Here is a 21,319-nt window from a genome sequence, read left to right on the forward strand (position 1 = left end):
TTTTTTTAGAAAATACCTTGCATGCTAATCTCGGTGCATTAGCTGATCGCAACATAAATACTTGTCCATTAATCCAGTGCCTTCCTGTGCATCTTTCATCTCCTTGCTCTCTAGTGTTCTCCTGTTTCACTTTTCTCCCTTTTTAATTCTGCTTAATACAATCCACCTCAGGACCACAGCTCCAGGCAGTGGAAACAGGGACAGATACTGTAAGCAGATTGCTAGACTCTGTTAATGAACATGCCACCCAATGCTGAAGGTTATATTCTCTGCAAAGGCCAATCTTCACATGCCTTTGACAGACATGTTTCCTTCCAGTATTTATTTATCTGCTAATAAAAGTAACCTACTGACTTTTTCTGTTTACTAACATGTTGCCTATAGCTTACTTCCAGAGAATCCAAATAATATTATTGTTGTTCTTTTACCTTCTGATAGATTGGTTGGCTGGAGAGCAAAACTCACTACAAACTAGGGCTGGGATTACTCTGTCCTAACTTCAGAGTCTACCATGAAGATTACTACATCTGAGGGGTTCCTCCTTTGCTCCCTTTGTAACTTCTTCAGAGTTGTAGGCATTTTGGACATAACGTAAGAGCAGTTATGCCAACTTGGACCAAAATTTCATGTCATGTCTATGACAGTTACCAGTTTTGGAGAAAAATGTAGGAACAAGACAGACAATATTGGTATTGCTACAGTGGTACAGGGGAAATACCAAATCAGTTCTAGTGGTGTGCAGCTCACAGCTGAGTTTTAAAGGCACCTCTGGAGACTGTCTAGTCCAGCCCCTCTGCTTACAGCAGGGTCAACTAAAGCAGGTTTCTCAGGGCTATGTCCAGTTGGGTTTTGAATGTCTTCAATGAAGGAGACTCCACAACCTCTGTGGGCAACCCGTTTCAGTTTTTGACCACCCTCACAGCTCAGGAACTTCTTAAACCAAGAGCTGTGTCTGAGCTCTCTGGTTCTTTATGGATTTTTCTTCCATTCATTGATCTTGTGGCTTTTGCAATTCATGTACATGTTTGAGATCTGCAGCAGGAAAGTGGCAGTAAGTGCCACACTGCAGCTTTGCAGAGGATAAGGAATTGCCTCTTCTTGTTTTCCCCACCTGATGCCCCCACACCAACTTCTTCTGTTGAAAGAAACAAGGCTTTCAGTCCCTTTATATCCCTTCTAATTTTTGTGTGATTTTGAAGATCTGTTGCCCCTTTCAGTTGTCTCTCATCCAGGTGGAAGAGGGCTGGTTACTTAGTTGTACTTTGCACTTATCACCTTTCTCTGAACCATTTCTAGTTCCACTGTATGATTTTTTGATCTGGAGTGGGGAGGGAGATGGGAAGAGGATCCAGGAATGTGGACAGCCTTCCAGATATGTGTACCTTAGGGTTATACATGACAGTGGCTTCTGGTTTGTTTTCTATTCTTTTCCTAGCAATTCTTAGTAATTTCTATTTGTTTTTCTGGCTAATAGTAAATATTGAGTTTATATTTTCACAGAACTGTTACTACCCCAAAATCCTGATCTAGCCTGACTGTAGTAGCTAATTCAGAGCCCATTGCTGTACATGTAAAATTAGAATTTTTTTTCCCATGTGTGTTACTTTACATTTATTTGCACTGAGTTTTATCTGTGACTTATCGCCAAGCTACTACTCAGTATCAGGACGTCCTTCTGCTACTCGTCTGCTACACTCTGCAGTACTTTCAGTGTGTGACACTTCAGACCTAGTTTAGATGTCTGTTTTAGGATGATGTATCACAGAAATGCCTGCTTCCATTCACTGGCTCTGAAAGGAGCCTGAAAAGTAGGTCACCTATAGAGCGCTAGGTTTGGCCAGCAGAACCCCACTCATGATGTCTATTTAAGTTATTTAGCCATTGAGATTCTCATACTTCGTGGAATTTGTTTTCATTACCTTGACTATATTTGAATCCTGTGTGCATTCAGGGAGTTTAACACTGATATTCAAGGTACCAGCTTTCATGTTTTCCACGTCCCTAATTCTTTGCAGGTATTTGGTTTGCAGGAGGCTAAACTCGTGACAGGACAAGTTCCTATACAGATGACTTAGGATGTGATCTGTTAAGATTTATGCCTGTGTTGTGGAAGGAGAAACTTGGCTCCTTCCTTGGAGAAAACTCAGTGTGTATTTTTAAAAGGCCTTCAGTAGGAAGAAAATTGAGAAAGCTCTGGCAAGAGGTGCTTGTTGACTGCTGTATATTTCTCATGTGAGTGAAGTAAGGGTGCATTTACTGACAAATAAAATTGAATTCTGCCCTCCTTTCCTCTACTTAACTCTCATAAGTTATTCCTCCAAGGTCAGGTAGATGTTTCATTTTTCTGTGATTTTCCCCCCCACCATTTCTGTTGCTTTATCTATATCTGCTTTGTTTTGAAAACAATTTCTCTTTTCTTCCACTTACTCTAAGCTTGGGTATTATCCCCTCTCCATTTGTAGTGATGGTTTCCCCATACTGTATCTTTCTTCATCTCTTCTTGAAGTCCTCCCCTCCTGGGATGGGGTGAGGTTTTCTTCTTGGGTCCTCTGACACAGGAGGCACAGGGCATAGTGAAGCACTTGCTTCCCAGAATATGCCCCATGTGGCTGAATATGAGACTGCGAAGCCTTGAGGGATCTGGAGGGATCGCCAGCTGCCGAGGTAAGGTTTAGGGAGGAAAAAAAAGCAGGAGGGAAGATGTTTTCTTTTAGCTCTTCTCCTCTAGCTCTGAATCTCCCTGTTTTATTGCTCTTGACTTTCATGGAAGGGAAGAAGGTACAATCTTACCTCTTTGCTCTGGCAACTAATGAGTCGAGCCCCAGAGAAGAGAGAATAGCCTGCAGCCTAAAGCTATTTTATTGAACTCAGTCATCTTTGGCAATTTCTGGAATGGAAAAAAGGATATGTAAGCAGAACTTTGGACATCTTTGCTTTGGTCCAGGATATATCAGTTTTAGTGTTTTGAAGTTAAACTTAAAAACTGGTCTGTCAGAGAAAGGTCTTTGGACTGAGCTGAGAGATACCTCCAGAAATCTGACTAGGATAAAGTGATTCCCTAATTACATTTCTGTTAAAGTGCTATTTAATCCCATATTTATGGCACAATAACTGATAGAGTTAATTATTTTATGGCACTGAGCACCTTGGATAAGTAGCTGTATTGCTTTAAATCCAAAGAAATTAACTAATTGTAATGCACTTAGTGGCAGAAAAGGAAAGAAAATTTGGTGAAAAAACCCCCAAACTTTAAATCTTCAGAAATCAAAGATATGAGGTTTTGATTTTTTTTTAATTTTGAAGGATATAAGTTGTATATTTTTTCATTCAGAATTTTCCAAGGGGAAAATGATGACTGCCTAGGTTTAGGTGTGTTTTTTGTCTCAGGCAGGTCTGGGCTGTGATCTGGAAGGGAAAGGCTAAGTTCTGTTGTGGCTGGGGTGCCCGGCCTTTCTGACAAATTGGCTCCTGGCCATAAATGAAGCAGAGCTGGAGTGTGGCCTGGAGCACTGGCACAGTTATTCTTGCTGTTTAATTGTTGATGTGATTTTGGGCTGCCTTAACTGGCCTGTTGCCAAACAGTGCTCAGGCCCAGTTTGGAGGAGAACCTTGACCAGAGATGGTTCCCAGGAGACAGTATGGACAAGGGCTTTCCCAACCTGTTTTTGAGGAAAAAGAGATCAGTTCTCATGGCAGTGCCATTCCACCTTTGCTTCAGACCAGATAAAGGCCTCCGTCCCATTTTGTTTGCTGGTCTAGACAGCACTGTGCATAGACAAGTGAGTCCTTTTGTCAGACAGTGACCACGTGAACATAGGCTGGGTTTGCTGCCAGCACAGCACACGCTCACGGGTAGGTCGTTCTTCATTTTGGCATTGTGTTGTGGAAAAATGGGGCCAAGATGGCTTGCATCTGCCAGAACATTTTCTGTAGCACCCCTGGCATGGCCTTTTCTCTTGGGCACAGAAAACAGCTTTTTTTTTGTCTGGAGGGTTTTCTGGTTGGGAGAAGGCATTCGCTGAACCTTGGAGAATAAAGTGAAGGAATAATCAAGCAGGCTACAAGGGAATGCTGTTGGTTACGTAAAACCTGAGCACTAGTTCATTATGTAAATCTCATAAATCTTTCAAATGTCATTATCTAAAACTCTGTTCCTGTAGCACTTTTGCTTCAGAATAAACCTGATTGCTGAACATGGATGTGAAGACTGAACAAAAGCAGAAAGGGGGCCATGTTACAGTGCTTACTCAGCAGATACAGACTGCAAAGGTGCCATTTCTGGTGTCTGGAGCAGCAGTTTGATCGAATGAAATGCTGGTTGTTGTTTATAAAGATCAGATATGCTGCTTGTGCAGGGGTCATGTTCCTGGGAAAGCCTGTTCATACTTCCCTTGACTGTTGCAGGGCAGTGAAAGTCTAACTGAAAGTCATTTCTCTGTGAACAGAGCTGAGATAGTGCTGAAATGATACCTGGTGTCATGACAGATGGCACTCCAAATTGGGTTAAAGCATTTTTTCCAGGATGTTTTAAATAAGACCTTAGTTTGTCATTAAATGCTGAGAAGTGATTTGATATCACAGAGTTGCTGAGGTTGGACAGGACCTACAAAGATCATCTAGCCCAACCCCCCTCAAAGCAGGTTCAACTAGACCAGGTTGTTCAGGGCTGTGTCCAGTCAGGTTCTGAATATCTCCAAGGATGGAGACTCCACAGCCTTTCTGGGCAACCTGTTCCGGTGTCTGACCACCCTCCATAAAATTTTTTTTCATAAGTTTAAATGGAATTTCCTATATGTCAGTTTGTGCCCATTGCCTCTTGTCCTTTCGCTGGGTACCACTGAGAAGAGTCTGGCTTTGTCTTCTTTACTTCCTCCATCGGATATTTGTACACATTGATAAGATCTCTCCTGAGCCTTCTCTTCTCAAGGCTGAACAGTCCTAGCTCTCTCAGCCTTTCCTTTTATGTTGGAGACTCCAGTCCCTTCATCATCCTCGTAGCCCTTTGCTGTACTCACTCTAGTAAGTCCGCGTCTCTCTTTTATTGGGGAGCCCAGAACTGGACCCAGCACTCCAGATGTGGCCTCACCAGGGCTGAATAGAGGGGAAGAATCACCTTCCTCAAACTACTGGCAACACTCTTCCTAATGCAGCCCAGGATGCCGTTGGTCTCCTTTGCTGCAAGGGTACATTGACGGCTCATGTTCAGCTTGTCCACCAGGACCCCCAGATCCTTCTCTGCAGAGCTGCTCTCCAGACAGTCAGTCCCCAGCCTATACTGGTGCAAGGGGTTATTCCTCCCAGCGGCAGGAGTTTGCCCTTTCCTTTGTTGAACTTCATGAGGTTCCTCTCCGCCCATCTGTGCAGTCTGTTGAGATCCCTCTGAATGGCAACACAACCCTCTGGTGTATCAACAACTCCTCCAGTTTTGTGTCATCTGCAAATTATGCACATGCTATACACAGGTTCAGAAGTATTCTTTAATGTAACACAGAAAAGCAGAGTATTAGACTCAACAGTGGAATAACTGGGTGCAGTTCCATGTCCTGTCCCAAACGAGAACTATGGAAGAGGGAATATTCATCAACCTAAGTTGTCTAGATTAAAAAAAAAAAGTGTATGGGGAGGCAAGGGGAGTTGGAGCATCTCATTTTAAACTGCATATTTTAGGCAATCACCTCTTCTGAGGAGGGATGGTGTTTGTCTGGTTTCACTATGGAGTTGTGATACAGCTGGGATGCAGATCCAAGGATTGGGAAATGCTCCCAGGTCCTGCAGTTTAATCACAGCCTTTAGCTGTAAACACTAACGCTGTCCATATATGTCCATATAGACCACTTTACTGGGAGCCTGGCCTGAAATTGTCTTGGCTGGTGATGTGTTTTGGTATGTAATACAATCGGTAAGAAGAAAATGTGTGGTGTGGATGTAGTTGCTGTTACAGCTGTGAGGCAAAGAGCCCTTCAAAGTGTTACTCTGCAAAAGAAATCCCCTTCTCCAGCCTATTAGTCAAAACAACTGCACAACTGCTCTGTGTCAAAGCAGCACAAATAGCTTTTAGCCAAAAAGCTTTTCTAACTGCTGTTACTCTGGGGCCATTCTGCTCTGCCTGATTGCTGTCCCTATACAAGGGGTTAGTGTAGTATGCGGCTTAATAAATTCCACCGTCGGATTTCTATTGTCTCTTTGTTCTTTGTTGCCAAGGAAGCCAAATATTATTTCTGTCCTTGAAAGAAGCTGCAAATATGGGGAATGGCCTCAGTGAGAGGTGGGGGAGAAAAAGGCCCCTGTGGAAAAATACCTTTTGTGTTTTCACTTACTGCCTTTACAGAGATGATTGTGGCGATGTGGTAGGAAGGGGCTGTTCCATCTTCTCTGTGCTAGTTAGACGTCTTTATTATTGTTATTAATTTATACTCCTGGCTAAGCAGTTTCCCATTCTTAATGTATCCTTTCATCCTCCTTTGTCATGTACTGAAGTGCTACTGAGTAATCCTGATTAAAAATCAGTTCACATATGTATCTCTTTATCCCTAGACTTTCTGTGTCCCCTATTACCATATTACTTCACAGTCATAGGTCCTTATTTTGCCCCAGCCTCCCTTTGGATATAGAAATGGGATCATCTTTGGCTGATATTTGTGAAACTGAGGTGGATGGACAATACCAAATGAAGTGTGCTGGGAACTCTTTTCTGGCCCTGAGGCTGGTGGCCAGCACAGGGGGGAGATAGGAGCTGTCTGTGGATGGCCTTTTGGTCCTGAGAAGTTAAACTAGTATAGTTAAACCTCTATGCTAATAAACTAAACAGAGCCAGGGCATATGCTAACCACTGCCACATGATTGTCCTGAGTATGATTTTGCATGTTCAAAGTCACTGTTTGAACCTGCACTAATGAGAACTTTCCCAATCAACGTTAGGGCATGGTTCAGGTGAGGATGCAGGCTCTCCAAATGGACAAGTTCACCTTGCTTTGGGGGCAAGGAGAAGAGTTTAGTCATGTGTATGCTAGCTGTACTCAGTCCCTCTCTGTCAGGGCTATGGATTCAGCCTGGGTCCATTTTATTTATTCATGTAAAAGAAACCTTATTTGTTTTGTCTTATGCAGGAATTATTTTGAGGTGTAGGTACTAAAGACAACAGTTACGATGGCAATGAGGCTGAAGAACACCAGGGCCTTTCCGAAGTCCATATTCGAGCACTAGCAACTGCTGCCTTGCAGCAACATAAACCGTTGTTCATCTGTAGGACCCCAGAGGGATCAGGCAGTGAGCTGCCACCCTACTGACCCAACTCTCATCAGAAGAAGGTCCTGAAGCCATTGGTCTGTGCTCTGATATGCAATGGGGCGGTTGGCTCAGCTTTCTTTCAGTGGCTATAATGTAAATGTCTTTGAGCTAGTTACATGGGGCTCCTTTTACAGTCAGCAGAGAGGAACAAGCCAGTTTAGGACATGATTTGTCTGACCTCTACTCTTGTTCTCAGTTAGACATCTGTTTTAGGATAAAATGATTTGCACCTGATAGTGCTTATTTCTCTCCACTGACTGTACTGAGAAAGCTCAAATGGTAGCTAAGCACCATGTGTGGTGGTCTCTAAGGGTCAGTCTCCTGAGACAAAGTTTTCCTCCACATTATGGCTTTGCCTAGCTAAGAAACAATGCTACCTTCCCTCCCATGCAAAAAGAAAAATCTGAGGACAGGAACCTAATAGGTCTTAATAATGAAGCCTAAACCAGGATAAACTAATTTAGTGAATGATCTTAAAAACCCCCAAAAGAAGGCTGCAGGTTTTGTGAGTGGGTGACATGATTCTTCAGGAAAAATAAAAGTACGGTTAAATTGGTATGATATTTTGAGACAGGCAAGGTTTTTTGCTTGAGCACCGGGAAAATATGGCTTGTTTAACAGGCAGAAAGGAAGCTCCTGCTTTAGTGCTTGATCTTCAGCCCAAGGTGTGGAGACTATCCTGCCTTTACTGCCAAGTGTCGATCACCCATCCTTTCCTGCAATGCCTTTTCCAGGAGGAGCGTGTGGGAAGTTGAGGTTAGCTTCTAACTGGCTGGGCAGCCTGACAGCTGAAACTGGTAATGCTCAGGCTGCCTGTCCTGTATTAATATTGCTTATGTCAAATTTAAAAAACACTTTACTTGTATAATCATGCTTCCTGCTACCCTCATGGCGTTTAACATATCTGTACACTGTCTGGTTACTGGTGAACAGTAAATCCCCCCTTGGCTGAAGTCAATGGCTAAAACAGAAGATGCTGATCTGGCAGTTTTGCCTAGCTGTTGCACACACCTGCATGTTCTGTTAAGCTGATATTTAAGATCTGTGACCAAGTCATCAGAGACAGGACACACCAGAAACTAGGAAGCTCTGTGCAAACCTACTTTTTTATCTGCTTGTCTTTCTCTCTTTTCACAGCCAGTGTGAGCTTCCTTTTCTCCTTGGTAATTTTTATTTGTAAGAAAGACAGGCTCTTCTGCAAACAGGTATGGTTCTGAGGAGATCGGGGAGGTCATCCGCATAGGAACAGAGAGGGGTGGTCGTTTATGAAAAGCTGACAGATCCAGAGCCCAAAAAAGAAGCTTTCACACTTGCAGATGGGTATTCTTGTTCAAATTCTGTCTCTTTCCTCCTTTTTAGTATTTTAAAGCTCTTTTCTTTCTGTTTCTCTAGTTTCCCTACCTTTACCTGAGTGACTCAGCCCCCATGATGCTTTTGCCTGATTCTTGCTGGTAGGATAAGCTCCTGGGACCACTCTTCTAACTGACAAATAAGAAAGATTTTTTTTTCAACCCATCTACTCCACCCTTTGTCTCCTTTTTATTTTTGCTTTTTCATTTCCATCCCCCCTTCTTTCTGCCCTACTCTGCTTCTTCCTTTCATTGTTTAGCCCCTTTTCTATCTTGTCTCAGTCTCTCCTCATTTCCTTTCCTCTCCTGGGGTTCATAAAGCTGCCAAGGCCTGACCAAGGCAAAGAGAAATATGTATTTCACAGGCTTAGGTCATGCAGAGGGCAGTATCATAGCTCTCACTGCAGGTCTTGGGGAAAAGGATGCAGGTTTGTTCCAGAGCTGCTGTTCTCATTAAATTTGTCAAATCTACTCTGAATAAGAATAAATAAATAAAATAAGGACTTTAAAGCAGATGGGAAAGGGAGAGATTAAAATCCCAGTGCTGGAAACAGGCTTATGCCTAATCTTTGAATCTTCTCAGGAAGGGGAGCACTGGGAGAATTAAGCCCAAGAGTCTCTGGTCTGGAAGGGAACTGCAAGTTTGGGTTCTTCTCGGTCTCAGCAGAGCTCATGCTGTGTGTGAGTGATAGCTGTCCTTCCCACCACAGACAGCAATTTGTCATTGTCCCCAAAAATTTCCTGCTTGCTTAGTGGAAATATTGTCAGGTGGCAAAGCAATCCAGAGTGATCTGACCTACTTGGGCAAGGAAATTACCTGTCCTCTGCCCTTATTACACTTTGTCAAATGAAGGAGGCCTTGAATTTCAGTTTGCAATAGGAAAAGTTTCTGATAAAAACAGCCATCAGAGTGCTGAAGAGCTCATTAAAATTTGTGAGAGAGAACGAAACCTCGTTGGAAGTATTTCCTTGTAGGAGAGCTCTTTATTGACGAGACTGTATTTGCACATGTAAGTCACATTGTATTATTTCATGCAAGGTAACAAGGATTTCAGACTTGCTTTCTGGAATCGCAAAAATTGTTCAACATTTTGACCTGCCAGTTGAAATCTACCTTTTTTCTAGGATGTGCAGCCCACTCTGGGCCCCAGAGCTGCCTTCTGGTGCTGTGTGCGAAGAACTCATGTCCGCTTATGATGGCTTTAGCAGCAGCTCCCGTAGGGTTGTGCACTCTTGCCTTTACTCCTGCCATTTGCCCTAATCTAAACAAAGCTGCCAAATCTCTGTACTCATGTCCATGTCAGAATAAGTTCTCACAAATGGGGAAAATAGTGTTTGTTTAGTGTTGGTGTTTCTCAGCCCTTGTCAGATTGTCATGGCTTAGTTCTTGATTTGCTTAAAAGAATTGGTCAGTGTGCATAAAGGCTTGCCTGTCACTTGTGTGGTCAAATAACTATTTTCATTGTCCCAGTGTGATGTGGTACGTAAAAGCTTTCTTTTAATTTGAGTGATAACAGGGAACTTTCCCTGTCACTCCCGGTAAAGCTGTGGGCAAATGCCAGGCTGCTTTCAGGCACTTTCCCCACTGTAGCTCTGCAGAAGTGCATGGTTATAGCAAGGCTGATTTGTTTTTCCTTTGCTGCATGTTTCTAATACAGAAACAAACCCTTCCTCTTGCGTTTGCAGTTGGGAAAGTTTGTGTTTTGGCCAACCTGGACAGCCACCAACCTTCCCGGGGAACTGTGCCCTCCTGCTCTGTCTCTCACTGTCACACTGCTTGGGGGCATGAGGGAGCTGTCACAGACCTTGCCAGAGACCCGAGTGGATGTGCAGCAGCTGCTTTCACGACAGATTCTGAACATTGCCTATTGCCAGATTCTGAACATTTCCTATTTCCTATTCCTATTCTGAATATTCCTATTTTTGGCACATGGTGAACTGGTGAACCCTGGCTCTCAAAACATCATTAGAGGAAAAAACAAAGGAGGCATCATCAGGCTCGGGGAGTGCAGCAGAAGACTGCTGTTGGGCACTGTACTCAGTACCCGCTGTCTGACCAGCCTTGATTTCTTCCTAGGCATCATGGCTAGGGAGAACCCGAGAAGGGATTTGATGGAGATAATGAGGTGCCTTGCAGAGTCTTATAGGGTACCTCTCTCCTAAGGATGGAGAAAGTGTGACCATGATTGTTTGCAGATTGGCCACAAAAGCCGTCAAAGTGCAAGTCATAGGTAAAGTGGAGGTGAACGAAGATGTTGATCATCATAAAATGTTCTTGGCCTGTTGAATAAGTAATAAGACATTCAGTGAACTCAAAACATGTCCTGAGGGAGGGAAATGGATCCAGCTCCTGACTCCTTTCCCAGTTATATAATAATACTGTGTTGGGTAACCACTTTAGCAACACATGAATAAGTTGGTCCCTGGCCCTTGTGAGACTGGTTGCACAAATTTGATTTCAGCAGTTTTAGGGAATAGGCCAGAAGGTGCAGAAGGGCTGCCAGTCTCCTACCATAACACCCAGTGGTTCTTGTAGGAAAGGCCGAGCATCAGCATGCCCTGGGAGCAGGCTGAGTGCAGGCACTGATCCTGCTAGAGTTCTTACTTCGCTGCCGTCACCACTGCTGGAAGACACCCAGCTTTGGGTCTGTTTTCTTTGCTAGTCATCTTCATCATGCATTAGATCTGTAACAATGAGGATTTTTAGGACAAATTTGTCTTCCATAGAAGATTGTCACAGGAAGGGATGGGATCAAAAAAGTACTTTGCTGTGGAACTGGAAGTAAAAATGATCATCAGTGAAACTTGCCTACATGAGAAAGTTTACCAGCAAAGATGTGTTGCTAGTTATACAAGTGTGTCCCCATGTGAATATGTTTACTGTGGAAAGTTATATGGATATCATTAGAGCAGCCTAATTATACCACTACAGTTTTCCTCTTAAATTTCCCCGGTATATAAACCATCATTAGAGAAACTGTTCCTCTTCCCATAAAATAAAGCTGTTATAACTTAATTTAGAAAAGCTACACTACCCCTGTGGTGTGAACTGTCTTTATTGCTAGTTAGAATGCAATATGAAGGCCACCAGTGAGCAGTGCGGTGCATAATATGTGTTGTGTTTCAGAAAGGACTTGGTTGAGAGCCAAGAAGAAAGAACCAAGAGAAGCTGCTGAGGAAGTATCACCCATGTAGTTCTTGTAGCCGTAGAGTGGTGACCTTAACACTTGATGCAGCTCTGTCTCTAGAATGAGGGAGTGCCTGTTTTGCCTTTAGTGCATGGATTTGGCCTCTTTGGGCTGTAAGAAGTATACACTAAATCCCTCCCAAGATTACAGCTCTCGTTCTTTGCATACTGAACAAACCTCTTAAGGCTTCCCAAGGTGACCTGTTTGTTAGTTATCTTTAGGTTATGTTATAACAGAATACATTTTACATATTATATATAGTATATTGCACATAACACAAACACAGTAGTATATAATTGGCACACAATGCATACTAATGCAAGTTATACCTATTACAATTAATGCAATATATTAATATGTATTAATCTTTATAATGCTGTAACATTATTTTTACAGAGTGTTCTAAGAAATCTAGCACCACAAGCAATGAACTCCACAGTAATATTGGGGTTTGAGCTTCTCCTGTAACTTAAACTTGGGAAAATATTCTGCAAAGCTATTTTTTTACATATGTATATATATTTCATATATGTGTGTGTATGTATATATAATATATATATATATAAATGCACACACACACATATGGAATTTTTAACAGAAAGTCTTGTTCAGTCCCCCAGTGCTCTTCCACTGCATCCCATAATGAGCCCCATAGCAGCTGTGCTGTTGTTCTCCATGTTCCTTTCTGTTTGTAGAAATGAGCCTTTAATCGCATAGCCTGACAGGAAGATTTTTTTCAGTATCTGCTAAAAGACAAATATTTTTCCATTAGAAACCTTACCGAGAGCTGTCACCACTCAATGAGGTGCCACCTCCCAAGCAAGACTAAGCAGGGAGTGTTGTCTTCTTCAAACGCTCTTATGTTTCTTCCTCGTACAGCATCTGTCACTGTCTGCTCCAGCACTGTGACTTCTGTTTGTCATGGTACTTATAATAAAAGTAACAAGATGGATCATTGCTTCATTCATGTTAAGACTGTCAACATTTTCCAGCCTAAGCTTTTACCTTTTTGCAAAATGTGATTTCATCAGCGTTTATGTTTCCTGGCTGCTGAGTGAGGTTTAATTTTCTGGCTGGGAAGATGCTTGCTTCTTTTTGAGCTGACATTTTTTAATTGTTTTTTTGAATTTTATTTTCATATCGCAATGTGAAAAGGAAACATTAATTCTGGTAAACAAATGCAAATAGTTTTGTTATAACATTTCAAGCTCAGAACTTCTTGGAATTTTTCATTTCACAAAAAGTTTTTATTTTTTAATCACTCAATCTGGTCAGAATTGAAAAGTAATTATAAGATGTTCAGATAGTCTTTGGGAGGAAAAATCCTTTGTAGCTATTACTTTTCAGGAACAGCCTCATTTGTTGGGAAATGTGACAGAGACAGCTATGTTAAAAAATAACACCAATCCCATTGTACCTCACGGGCAGCCATGTCCATTTTGGGTGAATAATGACAGTTACCATAAGTGTCTCTGAAAACAGTGTTAAGTAGGAGCCTTGCTGACAAATATATTTGCAGATCCTCAAAACAGTAGCAAAAGTGATTATAATTGGGGGGAAGGACTGCTAAAGCTCTGTATTGCATCAGATTGATCAACAGGATAGCAGAGATGGGGGAATCTGTGTCTTTGTGGGCACACACATGTGCATGTATGTTGGTATGCAGAGGTCTATTAGGTCTACGGGTCTATTGGGGTACAAAAGTATAAACTTGGTCCTCTCCATGGATCTGGGATTTGATCTAGGGAACCACCCATGGTTCGGTTCTTCTTTCTTGTTTTTGTGTTCTCTCTGGTATGTGGCTAGGGTGAGAAAAGTGGAAAAGTGGTGTGTCCACCTTCAGAAATCAGATGAGACTGGCCTTTTTTTTTATTTCTTTTAATGCACAAACATAAAAAGTCTCACCTTTTTGTCCCTCATGTAGATGAAGGGGTCTTAGCCTGGCTTTGAGGGTCTTCTGCAGCTCAGCCATAACTAGCAAAGGTACTCCAGCTGGATCCCCTCCTTTTGCAAGGAGGGTTTTGACTGGCTAACCTGAAGTCCGTATTTATTTTACAGTAATCAGTAGTATTTCACTGTTTTCTACCTAGGTATAAAGACATGAGGCTTTGATTGCTGAAGACAGTGTAGTGGGAGATGGTTTAAATTTGGATTTCATTGTGGATTTGCTTCAAGATCTGTGCACTGCTTAACGAGCAACTTATATGTAGTCTAGGCAGATTGGACAATGGATGGCAAAAGTTTCGTCAGCTGTCCCATGCTAGACCATTTCTTTGTTCCAACAGCCTGTGGAAGGGCTGTAATGTTTCATTGAATTCTATAGGAGCGTTCAGTAAGGAAGTTTAATGAAATAATTAACAATTTTCACTATTGATCTGAGTTGGATTCATGCTGGCAGAGTTGAAAACTGCCATATCTTAACACTAGTCACCCCTTACCCTCACCAGTCTAATTTCTAATATCTTCTCATCCTTACACAAAGCCAGGGAGATCTTTGACATATTGTTCAGCATTTACAAAATGTTGCCTTGTTTAGGCTTGAAATGCTGGCACTTAGCTGCAGTTCTAAATTCACTCTCATTCCAAAGCCACTTTTTCTATCTTAACACCGGATGCTGTTTGGAGCCACAGTGGCAGTACAGATCAGATAATGGGCAAGGAAGTGTTGACTTCAGCTCTGAATGAAAAGATTTTCCCAAATATGCTTACAAGATGTTCGAGTTTTTCCTGTGCTGTGTGTTATCTAAAAGGCAAAAGAGTTGGGGAGAAGCTGAAGTGAAAGCGTATCTCTCTGTAGGTGGTTTGTAATAGCAAGTTTTAATCTCCAGTATTAGTAACAAAGCAAAACAAACCCCACTTGTCCATACTAGGCTGCTGTGTGATTTGAGAGAGCTGCTTTTACTACTGCAACCACAGGATTATCAGTAATGCCTGGTATGAAATGCATTCATTCAGTTACTCGCTCTGGCTTGAAGCCTCGCCTGGGGTCATATTTCCAGCCCTGTTTGCCTATCCCAGTGGTGTGTTGTGCTATTCCACTGGCTTAGCACCATTTCGGAGACATGTTACTAGTGTTGATGTTCTGCATGTAAAGAATAAGCTGGAATGCTACGGTCCAAAGCCTATCTGAAAAAGTCTGGCATGGGGCTTGTCTGAGCTCCAGAAAGGTGTTTGATTAAAGCCTCTCCTGGAAGAAAGTTCTCTTTCACATTCAGTGTCTCAAAAATATCCGTGAGGAAGCTGAGGAAACTAGAAGAAAATAACAGTTGATATTTTAAAGACCAATATAGATCTTGAAAATAAGGGGATTAAAAATAAAAGAATCTGTGCCAACCAGTAACGATAAGGTTTTATTAACCGACACAGTTAACTCTATTGACTTTGTATGTTCCAGGTAAGGGAGAAACTGTTCTGTATTTGCAAGTATGAATGCTCAAAATGGCATGTTACTGTAGCTTAAGTGTGGTTTGATGCAGATATTAATGAAATTTTCTGGCTTCAATTATGTGTAATAGTTCATTTGACCATTAAAATCCTTTGAGTTTTCTTGTAATTTTATTAGAAATTTTCAGAACGTATCCAAACTGGATGCTAAGTTTGTTTTGTTGTGACTGTGTGCACGACTCCACAGGACAGCACCCACCCACAGAGATATTTCCTGGTGAAAGGTGACATTTGTCTTCTGATAACTGATGAGTTGGTGTCTTGCTATGTGTCTTGCCACACAAACCTAGAACTGTATGTAGTGGAAGAAGGAGAAGTGTGGATACTGCTTTGAGACAACCATGGTTTGTTGAGATATATGTATGAGTGCTTGGATACTATACTGTCATCCTACGTCTGGTTGGGAGAAAAGCTCTAATATCGTCTGTGCTTTTGTGAACCACTGCGTCAGATGCTTTGGTTTCAAAAGGCAGGGTTGTAGCTCTTTAGGAGTAAGTGGAGGATGATATTAAGATTTGCAGTACCTGTAAAATGATGCATGATCCCATATGAAACCATTCTTTTTCTCTAGTCAGCATGTGTTAAGGGTTAGAATTGGCTGTTGGATGAGAACTGAGCAACAATTATTTGGAGAGGCGATAGTGGAAATGATTCTTGAGAACGGTCAGCACTAAGGGTGAGTAGCCGAGAATAATTGCTGATGACTGATAGAAGTCAACCTCTGGACTTTGAAAAAATAAATTGCAAGCTATGTTTGAATGGAATATTTCCTCCTTCTTGTCAGAGGGGAGAAAAAAAGATTTTCAGTTTTTGTGATGCACTTTTTTGGTTGTTCTGTTCTCGGAGTGTAAATCCCTGCCTTAATGATATGAGCTTTTGAACTGTGGAGAAGTTTAGTACACGATTCCTGTATATTGCTTTAGTTTGGGAGTATGGAAGCCCACCAGGAACAGTTCCATGTCCTCAGCACCATCCTTAAGATAAGAGAGGTGCTAAACCCAAAAGTTTTGAGGACGCTTTTGTCACTCTAGCTTTTCAAAACATATAGCATTTTAAAAAGGTTTTGTGGACTTGATGCTGTAGATGCTTTCCTTTATGTTTTTTTTAGCATGCTTTCAGGCTTCTTTTTTGTGATGATGAGGATTAGAAATATCTTTTTTTAAAGAAAGGCTGAAACTGTCACCTGCTTTTTGTCCTCCCCAGGCAGGATAATGAGTGGACCGCCAAAGAACTTTCTGATAAAATCGTAAGAATTAATGTCACTTCCACCTCAAGATGAACCAAGACAAAATAGAGTAGATTTGACTGTGGCAGTACGGCAGGGGTGTTTTCCTCAAATAATTGCTCGCCTTTGAGTCCTGGATCTGACAATGTTGATTTCACGTCCCAGAATTTGAGGATGAAGAAGAGAATGGAAGCTGTCTTTGGCTTGCTTTAAGAAAAGCCTGCTTTATCTATGTCTGGAGTGGACACTTGTAAGGTTGTCGCGCATATCTCAATTAATAATGAGCATTTGATGCACAGAAATATACTTTACAGGGGGAATGATAACCTCAAGTGATAATACCTTTTTCATCTCAGTTTCTCACCTGTCATATTCTGTGGTCTGTCAATGGCTGATTGGTGATTTGCTGTAGCTTCTTGCAGCCATCTGAAAGAGATTTCTTAATGCTTACCAGGAGATAGTCAAAGAACTCTGTAAGCTATTCATTGTGTGTTTATGAAATGCTTCTCACCTTGGTATCCATGTGTCATTGAAGTCCTCAAACACCTGACATTGGCTACAAGTTTATGCATTTCATTTGGTAAAGATAGTAGTTCCCTCTCTGGCACCACATGTAGTGGTACAAAAGGTTACTGGAGACTTGTCACCTAAAAAGAAAGTGTATCACCTTTTAGCAAGGGTGCTGAAATCAATTCAGATTTTGGGTTGCGGAAACATAAATCAGTGGTAAACAAATGCCAATGTTTTCAAACTGATAATGAATATAGTGCTGGTTTGGCACATTTAAAGAGAAAAAACATTAATTCTCTACAGCCAGTCCCTTTCGCTCTTTGAAGAACCTTATGTCATCCCTGATCATGTCCATGCCTAACCCAGTATCTTCTCTCTGACAGTGGCCAGTGTCAGAGGTTTCAGACACTGCGCTTTGCTTATCAGTAGCTAGTCACCATCAAAGCATTCAAGCCCTTCAATATCTTGAGCTTGAACGAACTCAAGTTATTCTGAGATTGCTGATGGAAAAAGAGAGGAAGGAGTTGTTCCAACAAGTGGTCTGCAGTAATTGCACGGGTTGAAACCTTCCCTGATTCTGAATTGGTAATATGCAAGGCATGCTGTAGGATGGCTGTTCTGACAGAATAATTGAATATTCAGAGGAGCCAGAGGAGCCTCGACTGCGCTTTGGTTGTATTTCTCAGCCTCCCTAATAGGCCAGCCATAGGGGAAAATCCTAATGCACTGCTGTGACAGCATGGAAAGCTTGGTTTAACGTTTTGTGTTATATTCTGTTTTTATTTGTAGTTTGCTTTTCCTGATGCCCATCTTGTTACCTTACTTTCGAGGGAGAATTGCTGATCTGACTTCTGAACTAAGTGAATAGCACTGTGCAGAGCACATATTCTAGTGACTGGGAAAGAAGATGCACTCTAGTAGTTCATTTTATACCGAGAGCACTTCCTTGAACAAGTGATGTAAAGGCACTAAATTAAACAATGCTGTTCCTTGATCTGCTGCAGCCCTGTCACTTACTGTAATTATTGGGGCTTTGTCTCAGTCTTTTTCTTAAAAGCAAATGTTGCCCTGGGCACTTGGAAATTAATATGTTGATTTGAGTGAATAGCTATTTGGCATGCACCTTGAGGCAGTGCAACAATATAATTGTTAAATGAGGAGCATAGCCTGAAATTTAGAGAAAAAGGAGAACCCAGCCCTCATCCCTGAAGCTTAAATGTTGAAGCTAAGTTTTCTGTGTGTTTCTGAGAACAACTATTATAGTTGTTCTAGGCACCTTGAAATTCCCTTGGACACAGTATTCTTTCAAACAACTCCTGAGCAAGGTTTGAGTGTTAGTACGGGTGAAGAACCATTCCCAGTAAATGGGTATACTCTCTAACCGCGTGAGTTGTGCTTCCCTGTGTGCATTATCATGAGGGTCCTAGAGGACAGGCTGTTGAACATGAGTCAGCAGTGCACCTTGCAGTAACGAAGGGTAACTGTGTACTGAGCTGCGTTAGCAAGAGTGTAACCAGCAGGCCAAGGGAATGACTTGCTTCCCTTTTCTTGGCATTTGTGAGGTTGCATCTGGAGTAGAGAGTCCAGGTTTGGCCCCTCAGTATAACAAGCTTGTTGAGAAACTGTAGGCAGTCCCTTTGGCCACGAGGAGGATTAGGATACTGGAGCATGTGATGCATAATGAGAGGTTGAAAGAGCAGATACATTTATCTTGGAGAAGTAAAGAATAATGAGAGAGGGATCTAATGCTCTTTGCCGCTACCTAAGGAAGTTACAGAGGAAATGGAACCAGACTCTTCTCTGAGCAGCACAATGACAGAACCAGAGGCAACAAACGCAAGTTATAATGTAGGAAATTCCAATTAGATATAATGAAAAAGTTCTTCACCATGAGAGTGGTTAAGCATTGGCACATGTTGCCCAGAGAGGCTGTGGAGTCCCTGTCCTTGGAGATATTCAAAACTTGACAGGGCCTGAGCAACCTGATCTAAATTGGCCCTACTTTGAGCAGAAGGTTGGACTGGATGACCTGCAGAGGTCCCAGCCTAGATTATTCTATGATTATGGACCACCACAAGGATAGTCACATTTTTGCCATTTTTTAAAGCAAGTCTAAGATACATGTCAGGTTCTCTTTTAGGGATTTGTCTGGGGATTACTTGTCTCTCTTGATGATCTTGTCTTTCCTCTCTCCACTGCCTCTAAAGAAAGAGGTAGAGGAGCGCAGAGACAGGGTATGTGGAATTGCTGCTGGTAGACTTGTGCTGGTGGCCAGCAATGGGAAGGGGTTTTCCAAACTCACTGCAGAGAGGAGGAAGTCTGCAGGGTTGAATGGGATCATGGTTGATGCTGTACTTCTACATGCTGTAGAGTTCCCTGCGCAGATGTCTCTAGGTCACCAGCACAACTATTTCCTCTCAGGCTTGAGTGTGGCAGAGTCAGGAATTGCTGCTCTGGCAATCTGACTGCAGTCAGCCCTTTTAACTCAAAGTAACTTTAATGAGACTGTGTCCCCATGCTTTATTTTCATTAGCAACTTCATTATTGTGTGTGATGTCATCCTGTAGTGAACAGGAGAAATTTGGTTCTGCCTACTGTTTTCCGTCTAAAAAGACTGAGACTTTGCAGAATAGGGGAGAAACCAAGGCTTTTGTATCAATGGCCTAGAAAAGGAGGAGCAACTAGAGAAATTAAAATGGTATATTGTGAAGGGAGATCAAAAGCCTGACAGGTGTGGGTTTGGTGCCATGATGGACTAGGACCTCATCCAACGAACTGTAACTTTTCACCTCCAACTTTCCCCTTAGCAGCTCTGCATCTGGGCCTTTCTAGCCCATGATCATAAGATTGCAGGAAAATTGAGATTCTTCAGGAGGTCTCTAGTCCAAAATCCTGCTCAAAACAGGGCCAGCTAGGAAGTCACACCTGGTTGCTCAGGACTTTATCCAGTCATGTCTTGAAAACCTTCAATGATGGAGACTATACGCCCTCTCTGGGCAACCTACTCCACTGCCTCATAGTGCCTTCACGGTGAAAAAGCTTTTCCTTATACCCAGTCTGAACCTCTCATGCTTCAACTTATGTTATTTATCCTTCTCCCACGATACACCACTGTGAAGAGCCTGACTCCATTTCCTCAATAACCTCCCTGCAGGCACTGGCAGGCTGCTAGTAGCTTCTCCCAAAGCTGTCTCTTCTCCAGGCTGAACAAACCCATCTCCCCCAGCCTCTCCTCACAGGGTGAGCGCTCCAGACCCTGACCATTTTGGTGGCCCTCTGCTGAACTTGCTCCAGTTTATTGATGTCTGTCTTGTACTGTGGGGCCCAAAACTGGATACAGTATCTAGATGTAATCTACATGATGAGTCTGGCTCAGCTGCATTTCCTGTATACTGGATAGATATGCCAATGTAAATAAGTGGTATGACTGGAATAAGTTTGGAACATCTGAATATTGGTTCCTCTAAGGATATAACATGGCTGAAGGCCAAATCACTCAACCTCTCTCTCTTTCTCTCTCTCTCTTCCCCCCCACCCCCTTTCTCCCCATGTGTGAGACGGTAATAAAATCTACTTCTCTCATTGTTAGTTGTGTGTTTGTTATGCTGCACTGTTGTTAACCACCTAAATATTAACTTCCAGTCACTAATGATGGTTCTTGTCATGTTTCTGGCAGGTTACATATCACAAGTGTTAAAGAATTATACTGACCATGCCTGCGATGGAGAATATGTTTCCTTGAGATGTCCTCACAGAACCACCATCAGCATCCAGTCTTCTTTTTATGGCCGAATTGTACCAAGTCATCAGATGTGTCCTTCTCGCTATCCCCACTCCTATGCAACTTTAATTAAAGAAGATGTTGCCTGTTCAGTTGGCACTTCCCTTCAGGTATTGCATGTTAAACTGGATCTCTTTATTCTGGACTTCTTCTCTCCTGCAGCTTGATGCTGCAGAGACCTATACTAGCACTGCTCACCTGACACAGCATAGTGCATGATTCATCTTTGTAGTGTAGACAGGGATGAATTAGATTTTGCTGGTGCATTTCTTAATTTTGCTACAGTTCAGGAATGTGGTTGAAACAGAACTATATTGCAAGACCAAATTATGTCCAAATGTATTATGACCAAATCTGGACTGTGTTGGAAGATTCTTTTTTTAAGTCCTCCTTCCCAAAGGGTAGCTTTTTCAACACATTCAGAAGTTGCTGTCAAACTCTTTTTAGTTCAGAAATGATCCTTTTTTGCGGGGCTTTTACTTTAGTAACTTGAAATCAAGAGAGAATCCTTGGCTTTACTTTTTCTTTTGACTCA

The 21,319-nt window shown here is 42.1% G+C and overlaps 1 protein-coding gene across 1 annotated transcript in view; it reads left to right on the forward strand.

Annotated features, from left to right (window-relative positions):
• The window catches only part of EVA1A (eva-1 homolog A, regulator of programmed cell death), a 220,577-nt gene that overhangs the window by 41,941 nt on the left and 157,317 nt on the right, over positions 1-21,319 (forward strand). The window contains exon 2 of the mRNA XM_013957011.2: positions 20,680-20,894. Coding sequence (XP_013812465.1) covers positions 20,680-20,894 — 215 coding nt within the window. The remainder of the gene's footprint in view (positions 1-20,679; positions 20,895-21,319) is intronic.

This window comes from Apteryx mantelli, chromosome 3, assembly GCF_036417845.1.
Source record: "Apteryx mantelli isolate bAptMan1 chromosome 3, bAptMan1.hap1, whole genome shotgun sequence".
NCBI classification, from domain to species: Eukaryota; Metazoa; Chordata; class Aves; order Apterygiformes; family Apterygidae; genus Apteryx; species Apteryx mantelli.